The 20,852-nt window shown below is 36.0% G+C and overlaps 1 protein-coding gene across 2 annotated transcripts in view; it reads right to left on the reverse strand.

The window, feature by feature from the left end:
• Positions 1 to 635: 635 nt before the first annotated feature.
• The window catches only part of LOC128659822 (gastrula zinc finger protein XlCGF26.1-like), a 30,966-nt gene continuing 10,749 nt past the window's right edge, over positions 636 to 20,852 (reverse strand). The window contains exons 1-2 of one of the 2 annotated variants that reach the window (XM_053713393.1): positions 3,693 to 3,809; positions 636 to 3,155 (exon numbers count right to left, since the gene is read on the reverse strand). In XM_053713393.1, the coding sequence (XP_053569368.1) occupies positions 1,381 to 3,155; positions 3,693 to 3,711 (1,794 nt within the window). In that variant the 5' untranslated portion in view covers positions 3,712 to 3,809 and the 3' untranslated portion in view covers positions 636 to 1,380. Of the gene's footprint in view, positions 3,156 to 3,692; positions 3,810 to 20,852 lie in introns of those variants that run through there. The other variant, XM_053713394.1, reaches the window with a different exon arrangement.

Consider the following 20,852-nt stretch of genomic DNA (forward strand, 5'->3'; position numbering starts at 1 on the left):
TTGCTGCTCTATCTGAATTATCAGCGTTTAACTTTCACTGTCAGATTTGGCTTCTGTCTTTGATGATGTTTTCCTAATTATTCTGTGATATTGTGTTTTTAATTATACAAAAAAACACAAAATACTGGTCTGGATTACTGTTTATTTGCATGAAAAAACATTGTATATCATTATATAGTAAACAGCAGTATTACATGATATATGCACACAATGGTATAAATATACCTAACACTTGTGCTCTTGATACAAAGGGATTTATCAGACATATAATGTTCCCTTTATATATACAGTATGTGCTATTATCAGTTCTTGTGGCTTCTAACTAACATGAAAACATCTAACAGACATAATATCAAGTTACAGAACATGACACACATATTACATACCCAGTATACATGTAGGTTATAGTAGCCATTTAAATTAAACTGATTATGATCACGTGACACACATATTACATACCCAGTATACATGTAGGTTATAGTAGCCATTTAAATTAAACTGATTATGATCACATGACACACATATTACATACCCAGTATACATGTAGGTTATAGTAGCCATTTAAATTAAACTGATTATGATCACATGACACACATATTACATACCCAGTATACGTGTAGGTTATAGTAGCCATTTAAATTAAACTGATTATGATCACATGACACACATATTACATACCCAGTATACATGTAGGTTATAGTAGCCATTTAAATTAAACCGATTATGATCACGTATGTACCGGTTACTGATATTGTGTCTCATTAAATAAAATCAGTTTCCCCTCAGTAATTCCTCTGGTATATAACATGTACAATGCTAAGCATCTATTGCTATAAGAAAAGATTTATCCACATGATGAGCACATTAAATATATCTCCCAGATGTCAATCATTTCAGACTGATGTTCTTGTTGATATAAATTTCTAACACTCTATTCATATAAAGACTCTATATTCTGTAAATGTAATTATTTCCTTCCCTATGTAAAACAAATGTACAACTCCTAACACTGGAATATTAATAAACAACACTGGGGGTGCTTTGATGGTGAATGGTTGTGTAAACTGGTCAGTATGAGGACAGATCTGTATATTCCTGTATGGTGTTTGGATTCTATCCAAATTATATGAGAGAAACTGAGGTGCACATATATAGAGGAACAAAGGACAGCAGGAGAGCTCTTCCAATCTGGGGCTTTTATAACTGGGATTAGAAAGTATTATTTACAATAGGATCCTTTTTGATGCTTCTATTTAGAGAGTTTGTCCTCTTTAGGATAACTGTAAAAAGATTTGTACACTGTGTATATAAAGTTTATTTGTGTGTAAATATTTGGTGTTTTGTGATACCTGATTTCAATAAAAACCTTTTTTCCACTTTCTAAACATGTGAAAGGTTTCTTCCCTTGTGAATCCTTTCATGCTTTTTCAGAGTACTCATTTGTGTAAAACATTTTCCACACTCTGTACACGTGAAAGGCTTTTCTCCTGTGTGAATCCTTTCATGAGTTTTCAGATTATAATTTTCTGTAAAACTTTTTCCACACTCTGAACATGTGAAAGGCTTTTCCCCTGTGTGAATCCTTTCATGATATTTCAGACGTTGTATTTGTGCAAAACTTTCCCCACATTCTGTACATGTGAAAGGCTTTACCCTTGTGTGAATCCGTTCATGACTTTTCAGATTATCCTTTTGTGTAAAACTTTTTCCACACTCTGTACATGTGAAAGGCTTCTCCCCTGTGTGAATCATTTCATGCTTTTTCAGACTTCTATTTTCTGTAAAACATTTTCCACACTCTGTACATCTGAAAGGCTTTTCTCCTGTGTGAATCCTTTCATGAGTTTTCAGACTACTATTTTCTGTAAAACTTTTTCCACACTCTGAACATGTGAAAGGCTTTTCCCCTGTGTGAATCAGTTCATGAGTTTTCAGATTACTCTTTTTTGTAAAACTTTTTCCACACTCTGTACATCTGAAAGGCTTTTCTCCTGTGTGAATCCTTTCATGAGTTTTCAGACTACTATTTTCTGTAAAACTTTTTCCACACTCTGTACATGTGAAAGGCTTTTCCCCTGTGTGAATCCTTTCATGCTTTTTCAGACTTCTATTTTCTGTAAAACATTTTCCACACTCTGTACATGTGAAAGGCTTTTCTCCTGTGTGAATCCTTTCATGCTTTTTCAGACTACTATTTTCTGTAAAACTTTTTCCACACTCTGTACATGTGAAAGGCTTTTCTCCTGTGTGACTCCTTTCATGAGTTTTCAGACTACTCCTTGCTGTAAAACATTTTCCACACTCTGTACAAGTGAAAGGCTTTTCCCCTGTGTGAATCATTTCATGAGTTTTCAGACGATCCATTTGTGTAAAACTTAACCCACACTCTGTACATGTGAAAGGCTTTTCCCCTGTGTGACTCCTTTCATGAGTTTTCAGACGTTCCATTCGGGTAAAACTTTCCCCACACTCTGAACATGTGAAAGGCTTTTCTCCTGTGTGAATCCTTTCATGAGTTTTCAGATGATGTATTTGTGCAAAACTTTCCCCACATTCTGTACATGTGAAAGGCTTTTCCCCTGTGTGAATCCGTTCATGAGTTTTCAGACTACCCTTTCGTGTAAAACTTTTTCCACACTCTGTACATGTGAAAGGCTTTTCTCCTGTGTGAATCTTTTTATGAGTTTCCATATGATTACTTCGTATAAAACATTTGCCGCATTCAATACATGTGTGTGGTTTCTCACCTGTGTGAATTTTCTGGTGTTCTAATAGATGAGACTTCCATCTAAAGCTTTTCTCACATTCTGTACATTTGAAAGGTTTCTCCTTTGTATGAATCATTTGGTTAGACTGTAGCCTTTTCCCTTCTGTAATATGTTTTGAAAACTCAGTAAATGTGAGTGGTTTATCCTCTGGGATAATGATTTCACTAGATAAGGCATAAATGTTGTCCTCTTGTTTGATGACTAAATTACTCTCTGTACATAATGATTGCTGCCCAGTTCCTGCCAATTCACCATTTTCTTTTAACATCTTTTGTGATATCCCCAATATTTGTGAATAATTATTGATGTCGAAGATTTTTGAAGTTTGCGGTATCATTCTGATGCTTTCTGTGGTGAAGGATAAATATGAACTATTCACGTGTTTGTCTACATAAAAAGAAATGGAATAAAGAAAAATAAGAGTCTTTATTCATTATAATATAATCCATCTCAATTAAAAACATTTTGTATACTCAAAAATGTCTTCTGTTTTGTATTTTTTTAAATTTTACAAATTAAAAAAGGATGACATAGAATGTAAACTTTACTAAAGCATAGTAAACTAAATTACTGAGTTGTGGTTGTTCCACACATGTGAACTAGGTTTGCGTAAGTGCAGTTATGGGTGTTTCATGAGCGAGGTCAGGGCAGGGGAAGGTGGAGATGTCAGTGTTCTAAGTAATGAACCAGGTCAGGGGGTGAGGTTAGGCAGTTGTTGGACATGGTCTGTCTAAAAGTACAGAGGGGGGAGTAGTATTTTACCCTCCTCCTCAGCCCAATGGGGGTTGCTCCTTCTTTATAACTGTCACTGACACAAATGTACTTAAAGATGCAGATATAAATATAATAGTTTATATTTGTTTAATGAGTGATCTGTTCTATTTTCCCAGTAATTAAAGTCAGCATAATATCTATTTTACTCACCTAACACATATGAGTTCATGCTGATAACAGGTTCCAATGTCTGTGCTCAGGAAGAAGGTTCCCTTATTCACTCCAGTTACATCAATACCTGATATCTCTCAGTGCTCTGACCGTGTCTGTAAAAAGTATATTAAATGGTTTAGACAGATAATAATAAATAATGGTTTATTCTTTATAATTAAAGGCACACATAACAATTCATGTGATACAGATCAGCTGATTAGGTTATTACTTATGTGCTATTGATTCAGCACAAGCATTTAGTACAGTTAGCTCTGTGAGTGTTATAATTGCCCCTTAAATATGAATCTTCCCAAATCTATACAACATAACGGTAGAAAATCTGTTTAAGTGGGGCCATATCACAACTTTACAAATATATTATAATCTTTGTTTTCTATCATTTATATGAAACAATATTTTCTCCTGAAAGAAATGTTAAATATCAGTTGTTTAAATATAAGTTAAATTGCATACTGCAGTATTGGTATTGTACTTCCTACTAATTCTCACTGTCAGACATTTTGTCATGTGCTCCACCCCAGGTCCTTTAACTTCTCTTGGTCAATACTGAGTTGTGTTAAATCACACTGCAAGGGTGTGTGGGAGAGATAGGCACTAAAATGTTCATATCAATTGTTATCTTGGATAGAGATAAGAAAATAAAGAATGTTTGTGTTTACATAGAGTGAAAATATAATGAGATGTTCTTTTGGCAAATTCAAAGGACCATACAATATAGAATTACAAAATAAACAGATGCATAATAAAAAACACAATGCAATAAAACTTACTACAAATTTTAAAAGAGCAATAGATTGTTTTCTGATAAATGTAGTTCTGCAGCTGTACCATGTGACAACTATCAGCCAATAACAGACTCCTGTACCATGTGACAGCTATCAGCCAATAACAGACTCCTGTACCATGTGACAGCTATCAGCCAATAACAGACTCATATGTTTATATAATGTGAACTCCTGCATATGCTAAGTAGGAGCCGGAGCCTCAGGTCATTTAAAAGGCTGTGTACAATTTAATAATGAAAATAAATTACAGACAGTAAACGGTTATTTTACATAAAAATAAAGCTAAAGGAGAAACTTCCCATACACTTTACACTATTTTATACACCAGTAAAACAAGTCATTAGAAACAGATTAAAGGGACAGTAAAGTCACAATTACACTTTTATGATTCAAATTTAAACTACTTTCCAATTCCTTATGTTATCAAATCTACTTTATTCCCTTGGGGACCTTTGTGACAAAGCATATAATGCCCTATTTAGCGCTAGCTGCTGATTAGTGGCACATACAAGCCTCTTGTCATTGGCTCACCTTATGTGCTCAGCTAGCTCCCAGTTGTGCATTGCAGCTGCTTCAATAAAGGATACAGAGAATGAAGAAAATATCATAATATAAGTCAGTTGGAAAGTTGTTGAAAATGATATGTTCTATTTAAATGATGAAAAACATTTGGGGTTTCTTGTTATTTTAAGAGAAAAACAAATTTACAGGACACTGTCCCTTTAAGTCTGTGATCATGTGACATAAACAGCAGCAGCTGAAGGTGCAGAATACACTTACTAAGGTCTTTACTAACAACAAGAATCAGTCACAGATCAGTGGGATAAACGTTCTGATGATAAACAGGTGCAGCTAATAGAAATAAGAAATGTATTATAAAATAACCTCATTAGAAATAAAATAACATGCAGATCACAAGATATTTATTATTAGATCAGTAAATGTGATGAGACTGATACAACAGGGCCATAAGCTGAGTGATATTTATTACTGGAGCAAATAGCAGCTTCACACTAATTTTAAATGGCAATGGTTTATCTGGGCTCTACAGTTAGTTATACACCTATAGGGAAATACAGGATTCTAATTGGCTGATACTTAAAATTATATTGCTCATTGAATAACAGGAACAACCCCCACAAATGTATTATTGGACACAGATCCTCAAGCTTCAAACTATTGTTTGGTTCTGCTATAAACATTCATTTTACAAACTGCTGTGAATCATTATGTATTAAATTTTAAAAGAAAGAACTTAATGTTAAATTCATTAACACAGCATGAAAATTATAGAAAACAAATTAAATAAGTACAGTTGAGTTTTTTTATATAAACTCAGTTTCTTATATGAGGTGAAATATTTTATCTTTATCATAACAAAATACAGAACAATATTTTCTCATCATTATATAAAACACAACAGTGTGAGGCTGCTAATAAAGATTTATGTCAGGTTTTGCACATTACCGTTTAGCAGAAGCTCTGTAAGTATGAAGTCTCTCTGGTTCCTCCTGTGATATCACTGAGTGTTACACAGATATTTATACTAATGTGGGAGTGTCACCTTTCTCTGTGTGACTCACATGAGTACAACTTGTCAGTTGGGAGACAATGAGAGGGTCACACCTGGACTTTTGTTCTCATATAGATGTCTATTGTCCCCTCTGGTGTCACATGAATACAGAGTCCCTGCCTCCCCCTCAGGGTGTGATTATCATATGGATAAGTAAGGAGGTAACACTGTTTATTTAAATGTCAGAGATTTTTCTGTTGTGTCCTAAAATATCTCAAGATACAGCATTATACTATGTTTTTATAGATGGCAATTATTATTTTTACAGAACTTCGTTCCAAACAGATGTATAATATTAACGTTATTAGATACATATGTGATACAATACTGATTATTTCAATATTAATAATGTGACATTTTCATTGTTTTTTCACTAACTGTATTATTTAAGGTTTACTTTTCTAATCCTTCTAGCAAACATTATATTTCTTCTGACTATATTTTATTCTAGTGAGAGAATAGTACTAGAGAGCGCAGGAAGATACACCAAACTCCTAAAAATACCTATGGGTCCCCAACTAGGTAGTAGAAATGAACATATGAGTGAAAAATAGATAGGAGCGCTAAAAGCTAAAGGTGCTAAGTGTATTAATGTGATACTTATTAGAGAGAGAAAATAAACAAACAAAGTAGATGAATGTCTAAAGAAACATAGATTTATTCACATTAAGTGATATAAAAATGTAAAAACGGACGTCTCCGTAAATAAAAACAATTTCTACAATTAAGTTGCCATCACTTGATATAAGACTAGACTCGCAATATAAAGTTCATAATATAGCAAAGATAGTCCCAATCCGCACTTAACTTTTCAATCGGGAGTTGGTTTGCTAGCAAGACAGGGGCTTACCCAGACGAGTGCACAATCAGTCTGCTCCGTGACTCGTTGTATGGCCGTAATGACGTCACTATTGAGGGCGCTGTCCTGAAAACACTTTCTGATTGGTGTAAATGCGATGAGTAAGTTACACTGTTTCTTGGCCTCTTTTGCTCCAATGTAGCGTTCAAACAAAGAGAATAATCCTGCACTTAGTGCCAAATAGCACGCAGGATACCCAATCCAAGAGTGTAGTATAAAGTAGTGTCCAGAGTTGACCCGTTACAGGTCTAATGGCAAGTTGGAAATGGCTAACAGTGTTAGCAATCTTGCTCACTTTTAAGTGATAGAGAATAGCTTTAGTTTAGTTGCGATACAACCTAAATCCAAGAACGTAGTAGGGGTAATGTCCAGAAATTTAGACATTTCTCCTTTTCTATTTGATTAAAAATTAGTCTGCACAAATAAATATGACACCATACTATTTAGCAGGTTCTATTGATATTCTCTCCTATTATATTTCTGACTCTCCCCCCTAATTTCATTCTTTTTTCTTTTTTTCCTTTTTTCACTATTTTCCATGTTATATAGAATGCTTTTAATTAAGAAATTCCCTAAAATTGTATGTATATATGTTTTTATATATGAGTTGCCTTAACCTAGTGTTGCCAATACCACCTTTAAAAATATGACTACCTTAAAATCAAAGACCGCCTTAGCTTCAATCTCCCAGGTAAAATCTGACCAATGGGAAGCGAGCTGCACCATTAAAAGAAGATACACCTGTTGTAGACCAGTCATCTTGAAAAAGCCCTGCAGAGGGAGAAACGCGTTGATGTACTGCAACTATACTTAAGCTAACACTTGCCATTTAAAAGTGAGCCATATTGCTAACACTGTTAGCCATTTCCGGATGTACTGCAACTATACTTAAGATAACACTTGCCATTTAAAAGTGAGCCATATTGCTAACACTGTTAGCCATTTCCGATTCTACCACTAGACCGTAACGGGTCATTTCTGGACATTACCCCTACTACGTTCTTGGATTTAGGTTGTATCGCAACTAAACTAAAGCTATTCTCTATCACTTAAAAGTGAGCAAGATTGCTAACACTGTTAGCCATTTCCAACTTGCCATTAGACCTGTAACGGGTCAACTCTGGACACTACTTTATACTACACTCTTGGATTGGGTATCCTGCGTGCTATTTGGCACTAAGTGCAGGATTATTCTCTTTGTTTGAACGCTACATTGGAGCAAAAGAGGCCAAGAAACAGTGTAACTTACTCATCGCATTTACACCAATCAGAAAGTGTTTTCAGGACAGCGCCCTCAATAGTGACGTCATTACGGCCATACAACGAGTCACGGAGCAGACTGATTGTGCACTCGTCTGGGTAAGCCCCTGTCTTGCTAGCAAACCAACTCCCGATTGAAAAGTTAAGTGCGGATTGGGACTATCTTTGCTATATTATCAACTTTATATTGCGAGTCTAGTCTTATATCAAGTGATGGCAACTTAATTGTAGAAATTGTTTTTATTTACGGAGACGTCCGTTTTTACATTTTTATATCACTTAATGTGAATAAATCTATGTTTCTTTAGACATTCATCTACTTTGTTTGTTTATTTTCTCTCTCTAATAAGTATCACATTAATACACTTAGCACCTTTAGCTTTTAGCGCTCCTATCTATTTTTCACTCATATGTATATTTTATTCTACACATATAAATTGCTGTACTCTGCAACTAACTGTGAGCTTTTGTAATTTGTCATTGTGTTACTTCTTGTATTTAAAAGAAGGCCGCAGCAGATATAGAACATTTATTTCCATACATGTTGGGCCTCATTACATATGCAGCATCGTCCGCAAAAGTCGGCAACGGCGGTTTTTACACGGTTTTGGTATCCAATATACAGCACCGCATATAAATGCGGCATGTATATTTCACCTGTCGGCCGCAATTTTTACTTCCATAAGCTAACATGGGACTGCGTCGCAAATCGGTATCACATATTCAGCACAATTACTTATGTGGCGAAAATTGAGAAATTTTACTCCATTTTCACCTCGCCACACAAAGGCATCTGCAGCAAGCCTTGCGCTGAGTATGTGAGCACAATAACTGCCTGAAAATATAAGCACCTAACACATGCGCAATATCTATCTACCTGTCAACCACAATCCCCCACCACAATAACTAATAAAGTATAATAACCCCAATATCCGCCATCAAACCCACATCGCAACTAATAATTAAAGTATTAACCCCTAAATCTGACAACCCCAACATTGCAAACTACCTAATAAAACTATTAACCCCTAATCCGCCATTAACCCACAATGCCAAAAAACTATTAAAGTATTAACTCCTAACCCGCCAAACCCACACAATGCAATGCTAATAAATCTATTAATCCCTAAACCGCCAAAGACCACAACACAAATAATTAAACACTAAGCCCCCTAACTTAACACCCCCTAAACTAACCCCATTACATAAATTAAACTAAAACTAAATTTCAATTAAAATAAACAACACTAACATTACTTTAAAAATAAAAAAAAACTAAGTTTAAATTAAGCTAAAATTACAGAAAATAAAAAACAATTATCAAACATAAAAAAATTATATCTAATCCCTATCAAAATAAAAAAGCCCCTCCAAAATAATAACACCCCCTAATCTAATGCTAAACTACCAGTAGCCCTTAAAAGGGCATTTTGTAGGGCAGTGCCCTAAAGAAATCAGCTCTTTTCCTTAAAAAATATACTAATTCCCCCCTAAAAGCAAAAACCCCCACACACCAAACTCTCCAAAATAAAAGAACCTAACACTAAAAAACCTAAACTTCCTATTGCCCTGAAACGGGCATTTGCATGGGCATTGCTCTTAAAAGGCAATTTAGCTCTTTTGCTGCCCATTCCTAATCTAAATAAAACAAAACCCCCAAAAAATTAAAAAAAACCTAAGTCTAACCCCAGGTTGGTACTCACGGTTCCTGAAGTCCGGGGGAAAAGGTCCTGTTCCAGGCAGTGAAGGACTCTTCTTTCTTCTTCCAGGAACAAGCTGGGGTGGAGCAGAGGGCAGAGCTGAAGACCGATGACCTCAGAGCTGAAGACCAATGGCCTTGGAACTGAAGACTAGTGACCCTGGAACTGAAGACGGGGGTCCGCAGAGCCATGGAGCATGGTGGATCCTCTTCGTACGCTTTTCGCTGTACACTGAATAGTGAATTCAAGGTACGCGATTAAAGATGGTGTCCCTTGAATTCCTATTGGCTGATTTTATTTTTCAAATTCAAATCAGCCAATAGGATGAAAGCTACTGAAATCCTATTGGCTGTTCAATCAGCCATTAGGATGAGAGCTACTGAAATTCTATTGGCTATTCAAATCAGCCAATAGAATTTCAGTAACTCTCATCCTATTGGCTGATTTGAATTTGAAGAATCAAATCAGCCAATAGGAATTCAAGGGACGCCATCTTTAATTGCATACCTTTAATTCACTATTCAGTGTACAGCGGAGATCGTACGAAGAGGATCCTCCACGCTCCATGGCTCCACGGTCAACGGTCTCCAGTTCCAGGGTCGCCGGTCTTCAGTTCCAGGGTCGCCGGTCTTCAGCTCCGCCCTCCACTCCACGCCGGATTGTTCCTGGAAGAAGAAAACATAATTTATGTAAGAACTTACCTGATAAATTCATTTCTTTCATATTGGCAAGAGTCCATAAGTTAGTGACGTATGGAATATACAATCCTACCAGAAGGGGCAAAGTTTCCCAAACCTCAAAATGCCTATAAATACACCCCTCACCACACCCACAATTCAGTTTAACGTTAGCCAAGTAGTGGGGTGATAAAGAAAGGAGTAAAAAGCATCAACAAAGGAATTTGGAATTAATTGTGCTTTATACAAAAAATCATAACCACCATAAAAAGGGTGGGTCTCATGGACTCTTGCCAATATGAAAGAAATGAATTTATCAGGTAAGTTCTTACATAAATTATGTTTTCTGTATATGGGATAGCAATACCCAAGATGTGGAACTCCACAGAAGAGTCACTAGAGAGGGAGGGATAAAATAATAACAGCCATTTTGTTGCTGAAAAAAATAAATCCGCAACCCAAAATATAGGTTTTTTATTCTCATAATGAAAAGAAAAAAACTTACTAGTTTCCTCAATATCCAATGTAATCAACACCTCTTTTAACAAGGAACGAATATATACTCCATTTTAAATAAATAAGTAGATTTGTCAATGTAAATATTTGCGGAAAAATCTTCTGAATCAGATAGATCCTCGACAGAGAAGGATAATTCAGTATGTTGTCGGTCATTTGAAATTTCATCAACTTTATGAGAACTTTTAAAAGACCTTTTACGTTTGTAAGAAGGTGGGATGGCAGACAAAGCCTTCTGGATTGCATCAACAACAAAATCTTTTATATTCACAGGTATGTCATGTACATTATATGTTGAATGAACAACAGGCATTGTACTATTACTGATGGGCACATTCTCTGCATGTAAAAGCTTATCATGACAAATATTACATACCACAGCTGGAGATATAATCTCAACAAATTTACAAGAAATGCACTTAGGCCTAGATTTGGAGTTTGGCGGTAGATGGGCTGTTAACGCTACGCGGGCTTTTTTCTGGCCGCACCATAAATTTAACTCTGGTATCGAGAGTCCAAAAAAATGCTGCGTTAGGCTCCAAAAAAGGAGCGTAGAGCATTTTTACCGCAAATGCAACTCTCGATACCAGAGTTGCTTACGGACGCGGCCAGCCTCAAAAACGTGCTCGTGCACGATTCTCCCATAGGAAACAATGGGGCTGTTTGAGCTGAAAAAAAACCTAACACCTGCAAAAAAGCAGCGTTCAGCTCCTAACGCAGCCCCATTGTTTCCTATGGGGAAACACTTCCTACGTCTGCACCTAACACTCTAACATGTACCCCGAGTCTAAACACCCCTACCCTTACACTTATTAACCCCTAATCTGCCGCCCCCGCTATCGCTGACCCCTGCATTATATTATTAACCCCTAATCTTCCGCTCCGTAAACCGCCGCAACTTACATTATCCCTATGTACTCCTAATCTGCTGCCCCTAACACCGCCGACCCCTATATTATATTTATTAACCCCTAATCTGCCCCCCTCAACGTCGCCGACACCTGTCTACACTTATTAACCCCTAATCTGCCGAGCGGACCTGAGCGCTACTATAATAAAGTTATTAACCCCTAATCCGCCTCACTAACCCTATCATAAATAGTATTAACCCCTAATCTGCCCTCCCTAACATCGCCGACACCTAACTTCAATTATTAACCCCTAATCTGATGACCGGAGCTCATCGCTACTATAATAAATGGATTAACCCCTAAAGCTAAGTCTAACCCTAACACTAACACCCCCCTAAGTTAAATATAATTTACATCTAACGAAATTAATTAACTCTTATTAAATAAATTATTCCTATTTAAAGCTAAATACTTACCTGTAAAATTAATCCTAATATAGCTACAATTTAAATTATAATTATATAATAGCTATTTTAGGATTAATATTTATTTTACAGGCAACTTTGTAATTATTTTAACCAGGTACAATAGCTATTAAATAGTTAAGAACTATTTAATAGTTACCTAGTTAAAATAATAACAAAATTACCTGTAAAATAAGTCCTAACCTAAGTTATAATTAAACCTAACACTACCCTATCAATAAATTAATTAAATAAAATACCTACAATTACCTACAATAAAACCTAACACTACACTATCAATAAATAAATTAAATACAATTTCTACAAATAACTACAATTACATAAACTAACTAAAGTACAAAAAATAAAAAAGAACTAAGTTACAAAAAATAAAAAAATATTTACAAACATAAGAAAAATATTACAACAATTTTAAACTAATTACACCTACTCTAAGCCCCCTAATAAAATAACAAAGACCCCCAAAATAAAAAAATTCCCTACCCTATTCTAAATTAATAAATTTAAAAGCTCTTTTACCTTACCAGCCCTGAACAGGGCCCTTTGCGGGGCATGCCCCAAGAAAATCAGCTCTTTTGCCTGTAAAAAAAAACATACAATACCCCCCCCCAACATTACAACCCACCACCCACATACCCCTAATCTAACCCAAACCCCCCTTAAATAAACCTAACACTAAGCCCCTGAAGATCTTCCTACCTTGTCTTCACCTCAACAGGTATCACAGATCTGTCCTGGCATCCGGTGCTGAAGAGGTCCAGAAGAGGCTCCAAAGTCTTCCTCCTATCCGGCAAGAAGAGGACATCCGGACCGGCAAACATCTTCATCCAAGCGGCATCTTCGATCTTCTTCCATCCGGTGCGGAGCGGGTCCATGTTGAAGCAGCCGACGCGGATCCATCCTCTTCTTCCGGCGTCTCCCGACGAATGACGGTTCCTTTAAGGGACGTCATCCAAGATGGCGTCCCTCGAATTCCGATTGGCTGATAGGATTCTATCAGCCAATCGGAATTAAGGTAGGAATATTCTGATTGGCTGATGGAATCAGCCAATCAGAATCAAGTTCAATCCGATTGGCTGATCCAATCAGCCAATCAGATTGAGCTCGCATTCTATTGGCTGTTCCGATCAGCCAATAGAATGCGAGCTCAATCTGATTGCCAATCGGATTGAACTTGATTCTGATTGGCTGATTCCATCAGCCAATCAGAATATTCCTACCTTAATTCCGATTGGCTGATAGAATCCTATCAGCCAATCGGAATTCGAGGGACGCCATCTTGGATGACGTCCCTTAAAGGAACCGTCATTCGTCGGGAGACGCCGGAAGAAGAGGATGGATCCGCATCGGCTGCTTCAACATGGACCCGCTCCGCACCGGATGGAAGAAGATCGAAGATGCCGCTTGGATGAAGATGTTTGCCGGTCCGGATGTCCTCTTCTTGCCGGATAGGAGGAAGACTTTGGAGCCTCTTCTGGACCTCTTCAGCACCGGATGCCAGGACAGATCGGTGATACCTGTTGAGGTGAAGACAAGGTAGGAAGATCTTCAGGGGCTTAGTGTTAGGTTTATTTAAGGGGGGTTTGGGTTAGATTCGGGGTATGTGGGTGGTGGGTTGTAATGTTGGGGGGGGGTATTGTATGTTTTTTTTTACAGGCAAAAGAGCTGATTTTCTTGGGGCATGCCCCGCAAAGGGCCCTGTTCAGGGCTGGTAAGGTAAAAGAGCTTTTAAATTTATTAATTTAGAATAGGGTAGGGCATTTTTTTATTTTGGGGGGCTTTGTTATTTTATTAGGGGGCTTAGAGTAGGTGTAATTAGTTTAAAATTGTTGTAATATTTTTCTTATGTTTGTAAATATTTTTTTATTTTTTGTAACTTAGTTCTTTTTTATTTTTTGTACTTTAGTTAGTTTATGTAATTGTAGTTATTTGTAGAAATTGTATTTAATTTATTTATTGATAGTGTAGTGTTAGGTTTTATTGTAGGTAATTGTAGGTATTTTATTTAATTAATTTATTGATAGGGTAGTGTTAGGTTTAATTATAACTTAGGTTAGGACTTATTTTACAGGTAATTTTGTTATTATTTTAACTAGGTAACTATTAAATAGTTCTTAACTATTTAATAGCTATTGTACCTGGTTAAAATAATTACAAAGTTGCCTGTAAAATAAATATTAATCCTAAAATAGCTACAATGTAATTATAATTTATATTGTAGCTATATTAGGATTAATTTTACAGGTAAGTATTTAGCTTTAAATAGGAATAATTTATTTAATAAGAGTTAATTAATTTCGTTAGATTTAAATTATATTTAACTTAGGGGGGTGTTAGTGTTAGGGTTAGACTTAGCTTTAGGGGTTAATCCATTTATTATAGTAGCGATGAGCTCCGGTCGTCAGATTAGGGGTTAATAATTGAAGTTAGGTGTCGGCGATGTTAGGGAGGGCAGATTAGGGGTTAATACTATTTATGATAGGGTTAGTGAGGCGGTTTAGGGGGTAATAACTTTATTATAGTAGCGCTCAGGTCCGCTCGGCAGATTAGGGGTTAATAAGTGTAGGCAGGTGTCGGCGACGTTGAGGGGGGCAGGTTAGGGGTTAATAAATATAATACAGGGGTCGGCGGGGTTAGGGGCAGCAGATTAGGGGTACATAAGTATAACGTAGGTGGCGGTCGGCAGATTAGGGGTTAAAAAAATGTAATCGAGTTGCGGCGATGTGGGGGGACCTCAGTTTAGGGGTGCATAGGTAGTTTATGGGTGTTAGTGTACTTTAGAGCACAGTAGTTAAGAGCTTTATGAACCGGCGTTAGCCCAGAAAGCTCTTAACTCCTGCTTTTTTCCTGCGGCTGGAGTTTTGTCGTTAGAGCTCTAACGCTCACTTCAGAAACGACTCTAAATACCGGCGTTAGGAAGATCCCATTGAAAAGATAGGATACGCAATTGACGTAAGGGGATCTGCGGTATGGAAAAGTCGCGGCTGAAAAGTGAGCGTTAGACCCTTTTTTGAGTGACTCCAAATACCGGCGGTAGCCTAAAACCAGCGTTAGGAGCCTCTAAAGCTGGTTTTCACGGCTACCGCCGAACTCTAAATCTAGGCCTTAGTTTTGGTAGCAGGGTTCCAACAGTGGTTTCTGAGACAGGATCAGATTGAGACATCTTGCAAATGTAAGAGAAAAAACAACATATAAGGCAAAACTATCAATTTCCTTATATGGCAGTTTCAGGAATGGGAAAAAAATGCAAACAGCATAGCCCTCTGATAAAGAAGGTAAGTGAAGAAGCATATAGGAACGGGGATTAAAATAATGAAATTATTTGGTGCTAACAACATCCGGAAATGACACACTCGCGTCATTGAAGACGCACCTTGTGCAGGAGACTCTGCGTCAACTAAGACGCCGGAAATGATGAATTTGCGTCATCGGACATACCTTTGCGCCAAAAAAAATTTTGCACCAAGAATGACGCAATAAACTTTGGCATTTTGCGCCCTCACAAGCCTAATTTTGCCAGCAAATTTTAATGCAAAAACAGTCAAATTGAAAAAAAAAAAAAAACTATACCCCAGGTAAGAAAAATATTTTCCCACATATGAAACTGATAGTCTGCAAAAGGAAATATACATAAACCTGACTCATGGCAAATATAAGTACAATACATATATTTAGAACTTTATATTAAAACATAAAGTGCCAAACCATACCTAGCTGAGAGTGTCTTAAGTAATGAAAATGTACTTACCAAAAGACACCCATCCACATATAGCAGATAGCCAAACCAGTACTGAAACAGTTATCAGTAGAGGTAATGGAACATGAGAGTATATCGTTGATCTGAATAAGGGAGGTAGGAGATGAATCTCTACGAACGATAACAGAGAACCTATGAAATAGATCTCCCATGAGGAAAACCATAGCGTTCAATAGGTGATACTCCCTTCACAATCCTCTGACATTCACTGTACTCTGAGAGGAATCAGGCTTCAAAATGCTGAGAAGCACATATCAACGTAGAATCTAAGCACAAACTTACTTCACCACCTCCATAGGAGGCAAAGTTTGTAAAAACTGAATTGTGGGTGTGGTGAGGGGTGTAATTATAGGCATTTTGAGGTTTGGGAAACTTTGCCCCTCCTGGTAGGATTGTATATCCCATACGTCACTAGCTCATGGACTCTTGCCAATTACATGAAAGAAAGTTTAATTTGGACTTTACTATTCCTTTAAATAATCTCGCCACCCCAGAGACCTTTAGATATTCAGCACCATAATGTCCATCCTCAGAGTGTTTGTTTGTTTTACAATGAAATAGATTTTTCTATGTAAATTTGATAACCTTATTTCCCCTTCCACATGCTGTACATAGGCACAGTTATCTGTTGTACTGAAGTGGTCCATATCTGTGTATTAGCTCTTGGGAACTTCATATTATTCCTATAATCCAGTAGAGATTTTTTCACTATATTTTTATATAAGAACAGATATTCAAAAAAGCTTTGTATTTATCCTTCAATTAACAATATTATTTATAAATAAGACAGTTTATATCTAAGCAAACACTTGCAGGTATAGTATAGGTAGTTGGGGAAGAAAACCTTAGGATGCGCTGCTTCAGGAAAATTCAAAAAACACTAATTACATTGAGCAGCATGGACACAGGATAAAAGCACACACTTGCAAGTGTCAGACAAAGGGTTTGACGCGTTTTGGCTTACTCCGTCATCAAAAGCCTAAGTCATGTTACCCACCTATACACATTTAAAGGCATCACTACTTTCTGATAGGTTAATTAATTACACATTTAGACGTTACATAGATTAACCCTTTAAAAGAGCTCCCCATCCCCATATGCTTTTCCTATTATAGTACTAAATTTGCCTTTAGCAGCTAATTTTAGATCTTATCTTAAAATATCCCTCTTTATCCTATCTCCTTATAATGTAAAACATTCAGTAATTCACATAATTATCAGGTTAAATGTCCTAAAACATTACATATGTCTATAAACACATATTGAGCTATAATCCTAATTTATTAGAATTTGACTTTACTAAAACTACAGATACAAAAATGTAAACTTTACAGCTTCCATAGGCGATTAAGGAATTATATGAGGGGAGGGGAGTTGTTTTGTAAACATTGGGGGGGGAGAGGGCTCAAAACAATAAGGGAAGAACCCTTATCTATTAGGAATTATCTCCATACATTTATTAAATCTGCTTCAGTATTAAAACCTAACGGCAATCTAGGTTTCCCCCTCTCTCTGTTAAACTTTTATTAATAACTTGCCATTTGAATGATTTTACATCTTCATTATGTTTATCTATAAAATGCACTGCTAGTGCCGAACAGGGGGTAGAGGTGGAGATGTAATTTAGATGCTCTCTTACTCTTACCTCCCTAGTGGTCATACCCACATACTGCATCCTACATTCTGTACATTAAACCATATAGATCACATATTTAGACCGACAATTAGTACAGCTCACAGCTTCATATACTCTTTGTGACACATATGATTGGAACTGTTTTGAGACTACAGCATGTCCACAAGCTTTACAATTTGCATTGCTGCATTTATAATTCCCTTTACACAGAAGCCAACTGCTCCTATTAGGTTTCTTAGTGTTGACAACACTTGGTGAAAGATAATTGCCTAAGATACGGTTGCATTTGGAAACAAAACAGCATCCTTCCTTCACATTATCATGCAAAACATTGTACTCTTTAAGAAAAGAAAAATGTTTTTTACTATCTTAACAATTTCCCCATACTGACTACTGTAGTTATTAATAAAAGTTGGTCTATCTTTATTGTGTGTTCCGTTATGTTTATGTTGTCAAGGTATAAGTACAAATTATATATATATATCTATATATTATATATTGAGCCTATATTTACTAGTCAGTAACAAATGATTCATTTCATTCTCCCCCCACTTGGTATGCAGGGCTATTCTGAACACACAAGTGAGGATCATGGAACATTTGGTGTACTTAATTAAAACAACCATTCCAGAAAAAAAAACCAGATTACTTCAAAGATAATCATCTGTATATTCTATATATTTCACATCTGTTTCCAAGGATGTCCCACTGAGGCGTGAATTTAAAATCCCTATCAGATGATCGCTGACCCCTAGTTCTGCTCTGACACCATCTATATTGCGTCTCATAAATTTTGGAGACAACAGCTCTATCCTAATATAAAACAAAACCCCTTGCCAAATAGTTTTAGCTGAATGAAAACCTGTTTGTCCTGATTAAAAGATGGCATAGCTTTTGAAGCCAACAGCACTACAGGAGGGAAAAAAACAAGTTGACAGAGACCATGTGTAAATTATCTCCTATGAAGTTTTTCCATGTGCTGGGAATCAAACAAATTAGCATTTGGAGTCCTGGTGTGACATAAATAAAAATATATTATCCTTGAAAAATAAATAGTTCAAATAACCCATATAGGTATATATATATTAAAAGGGGACATATTATATTAAATAAATAAATAATTGCTGCAGTGAATACATATATGAAAAATAGATTCAAAACTGTAATAATCCCATTGTTTAATTATATATAACATAATTTTTCTATTTTTCAGATGGGTCTAGAGGATTGCCTGTATGGGATATCTGAATCATGTCATATGATTATATAGTAGATGTTTGTGAAAGTTTAAACACAGCTCTGAAAATATAACAGATGTATAAATGCTATTAATTTTGGAATAATTAGCAGTATAGTTGTTTTGATATGGTATGGTGTTGAGGGCGTACTGTGTTTCATGTCAAATTGATCAGAATAAATAATGTGATATAATACAGTACATATAAACATCTAACTTATTAATGTAAGAAAATTATGGTATTTGTTACACATTTTAAAGAAATATTTTCTTTCACTGTCTAGAAATGGTTAAATGTGAATCTGTTTGTGTTGTCACACTGCCACCCGAGGGCCAAAACCCAGTATAGCAGTTAAGAGACTTAACTATATAAAGGATTCGTTTCCATAGCAACAATATATACTAAACCAATTATCCAATGAGAAGGGACAAGCAAAGGGCATGAACGAAACAGGTGAACAATGATTATATAACAGGATTAGTCAATGCAGAAAGGGACAGTTTTTTTTGTGACTTGCTGAGACTAAGAATTGATTTTGGCTGCGATACCTGGGAACACTTTTCACTGAGCAAGAAGCTGAAAAATTACCTTGATATATGCAATAACTTTCCTTCAAATGAGATGACCTAAAGACCGCTACGAATTGGTTCAAATTGGTGAAGTATAATTGTTCTAATTTTTAAAACTTGAAACAAAGGTTATTGGTAAGAACATAGTCAATTTGTATTTAACAGATTTAGAGAGCAGTGTATATTTTAGCTTATATTCAGCCTGTGTATGGTTAAACTAATCCTAAATTTTAAGTTGTTTATCTGTGCAAATATATAGTTATAACTCAGGATTGGGTTTTTGCATAAATAATATATATAACTTCTAGTGTTTAAATTAGAGTATATAGACTGTCCTACTGTTTAAATAAGCATTATTAGAATTGTATTGCTTGGGTGTTTAGCTGTTAAAGATCTTGGAATCTCATTGTATTAACTGGGTAAAATTTTACTGTGAATAAGGTAGACTTTTATGAATGTTGCATAGCCTATTTGAATGGTTTTAAACGCATATAATAATGATTCGTATTCTAATTCTTACAAATATATATATTTCAATGTGCTCATAGATATTTACTAATAAAAAGAACTCAGATATTTATATTAATTTGATTGTATTAGTGTATGCATATTTGATTGTGGGTTTAATTTAAAGAAATATTGTTAAATATATTCAGTTATAACCCTGCCATATACTCACATATTATTTGGAGAGTACTGCTAAGATTCTTATAAATATACTGACAATGTATGGGTTACTATCTCCATAAACGTGGAACAGCTCCCACCAACCCATAAACCGGTTGGCATAGGAGGGGGCAAACTTAGCTCCATAGCTGTTCCATGCTTCTGGAGATAGTAATTCCCATCAAACAAAAAATTATTGTGGATTAACAGAAATCTTGTTACTCTGATAACATAATCCTTAAGTGACTCATCAAAGTTGGTATACTTGTCTAGAAAGAATCTAACGGCTGTAAGACCTTTACTGTAAGGAATAGAAGAATAAAGTCCTACCACATCTACTGTCACCCACATATATCCATCTTGCTCATCAAGTGCTTTGTCAGAGGTCGCAAAATGCTGCATCTTTCTAATAAAGTCGCCTTCCTCCATAGGACTGTTCCCTGCTGTTTGTTTATTACAGTTTATATGTAGTGAATAGAGGAATCACTGTAACAGTGGGGACCTTTTGTACCACTGAAGTGTTGGCGTGCAGCTGCCGGAGGTAACCTAAAGCTACACAGGAAA

Source organism: Bombina bombina, chromosome 5, assembly GCF_027579735.1.
Source record: "Bombina bombina isolate aBomBom1 chromosome 5, aBomBom1.pri, whole genome shotgun sequence".
Classification (NCBI taxonomy): domain Eukaryota; kingdom Metazoa; phylum Chordata; class Amphibia; order Anura; family Bombinatoridae; genus Bombina; species Bombina bombina.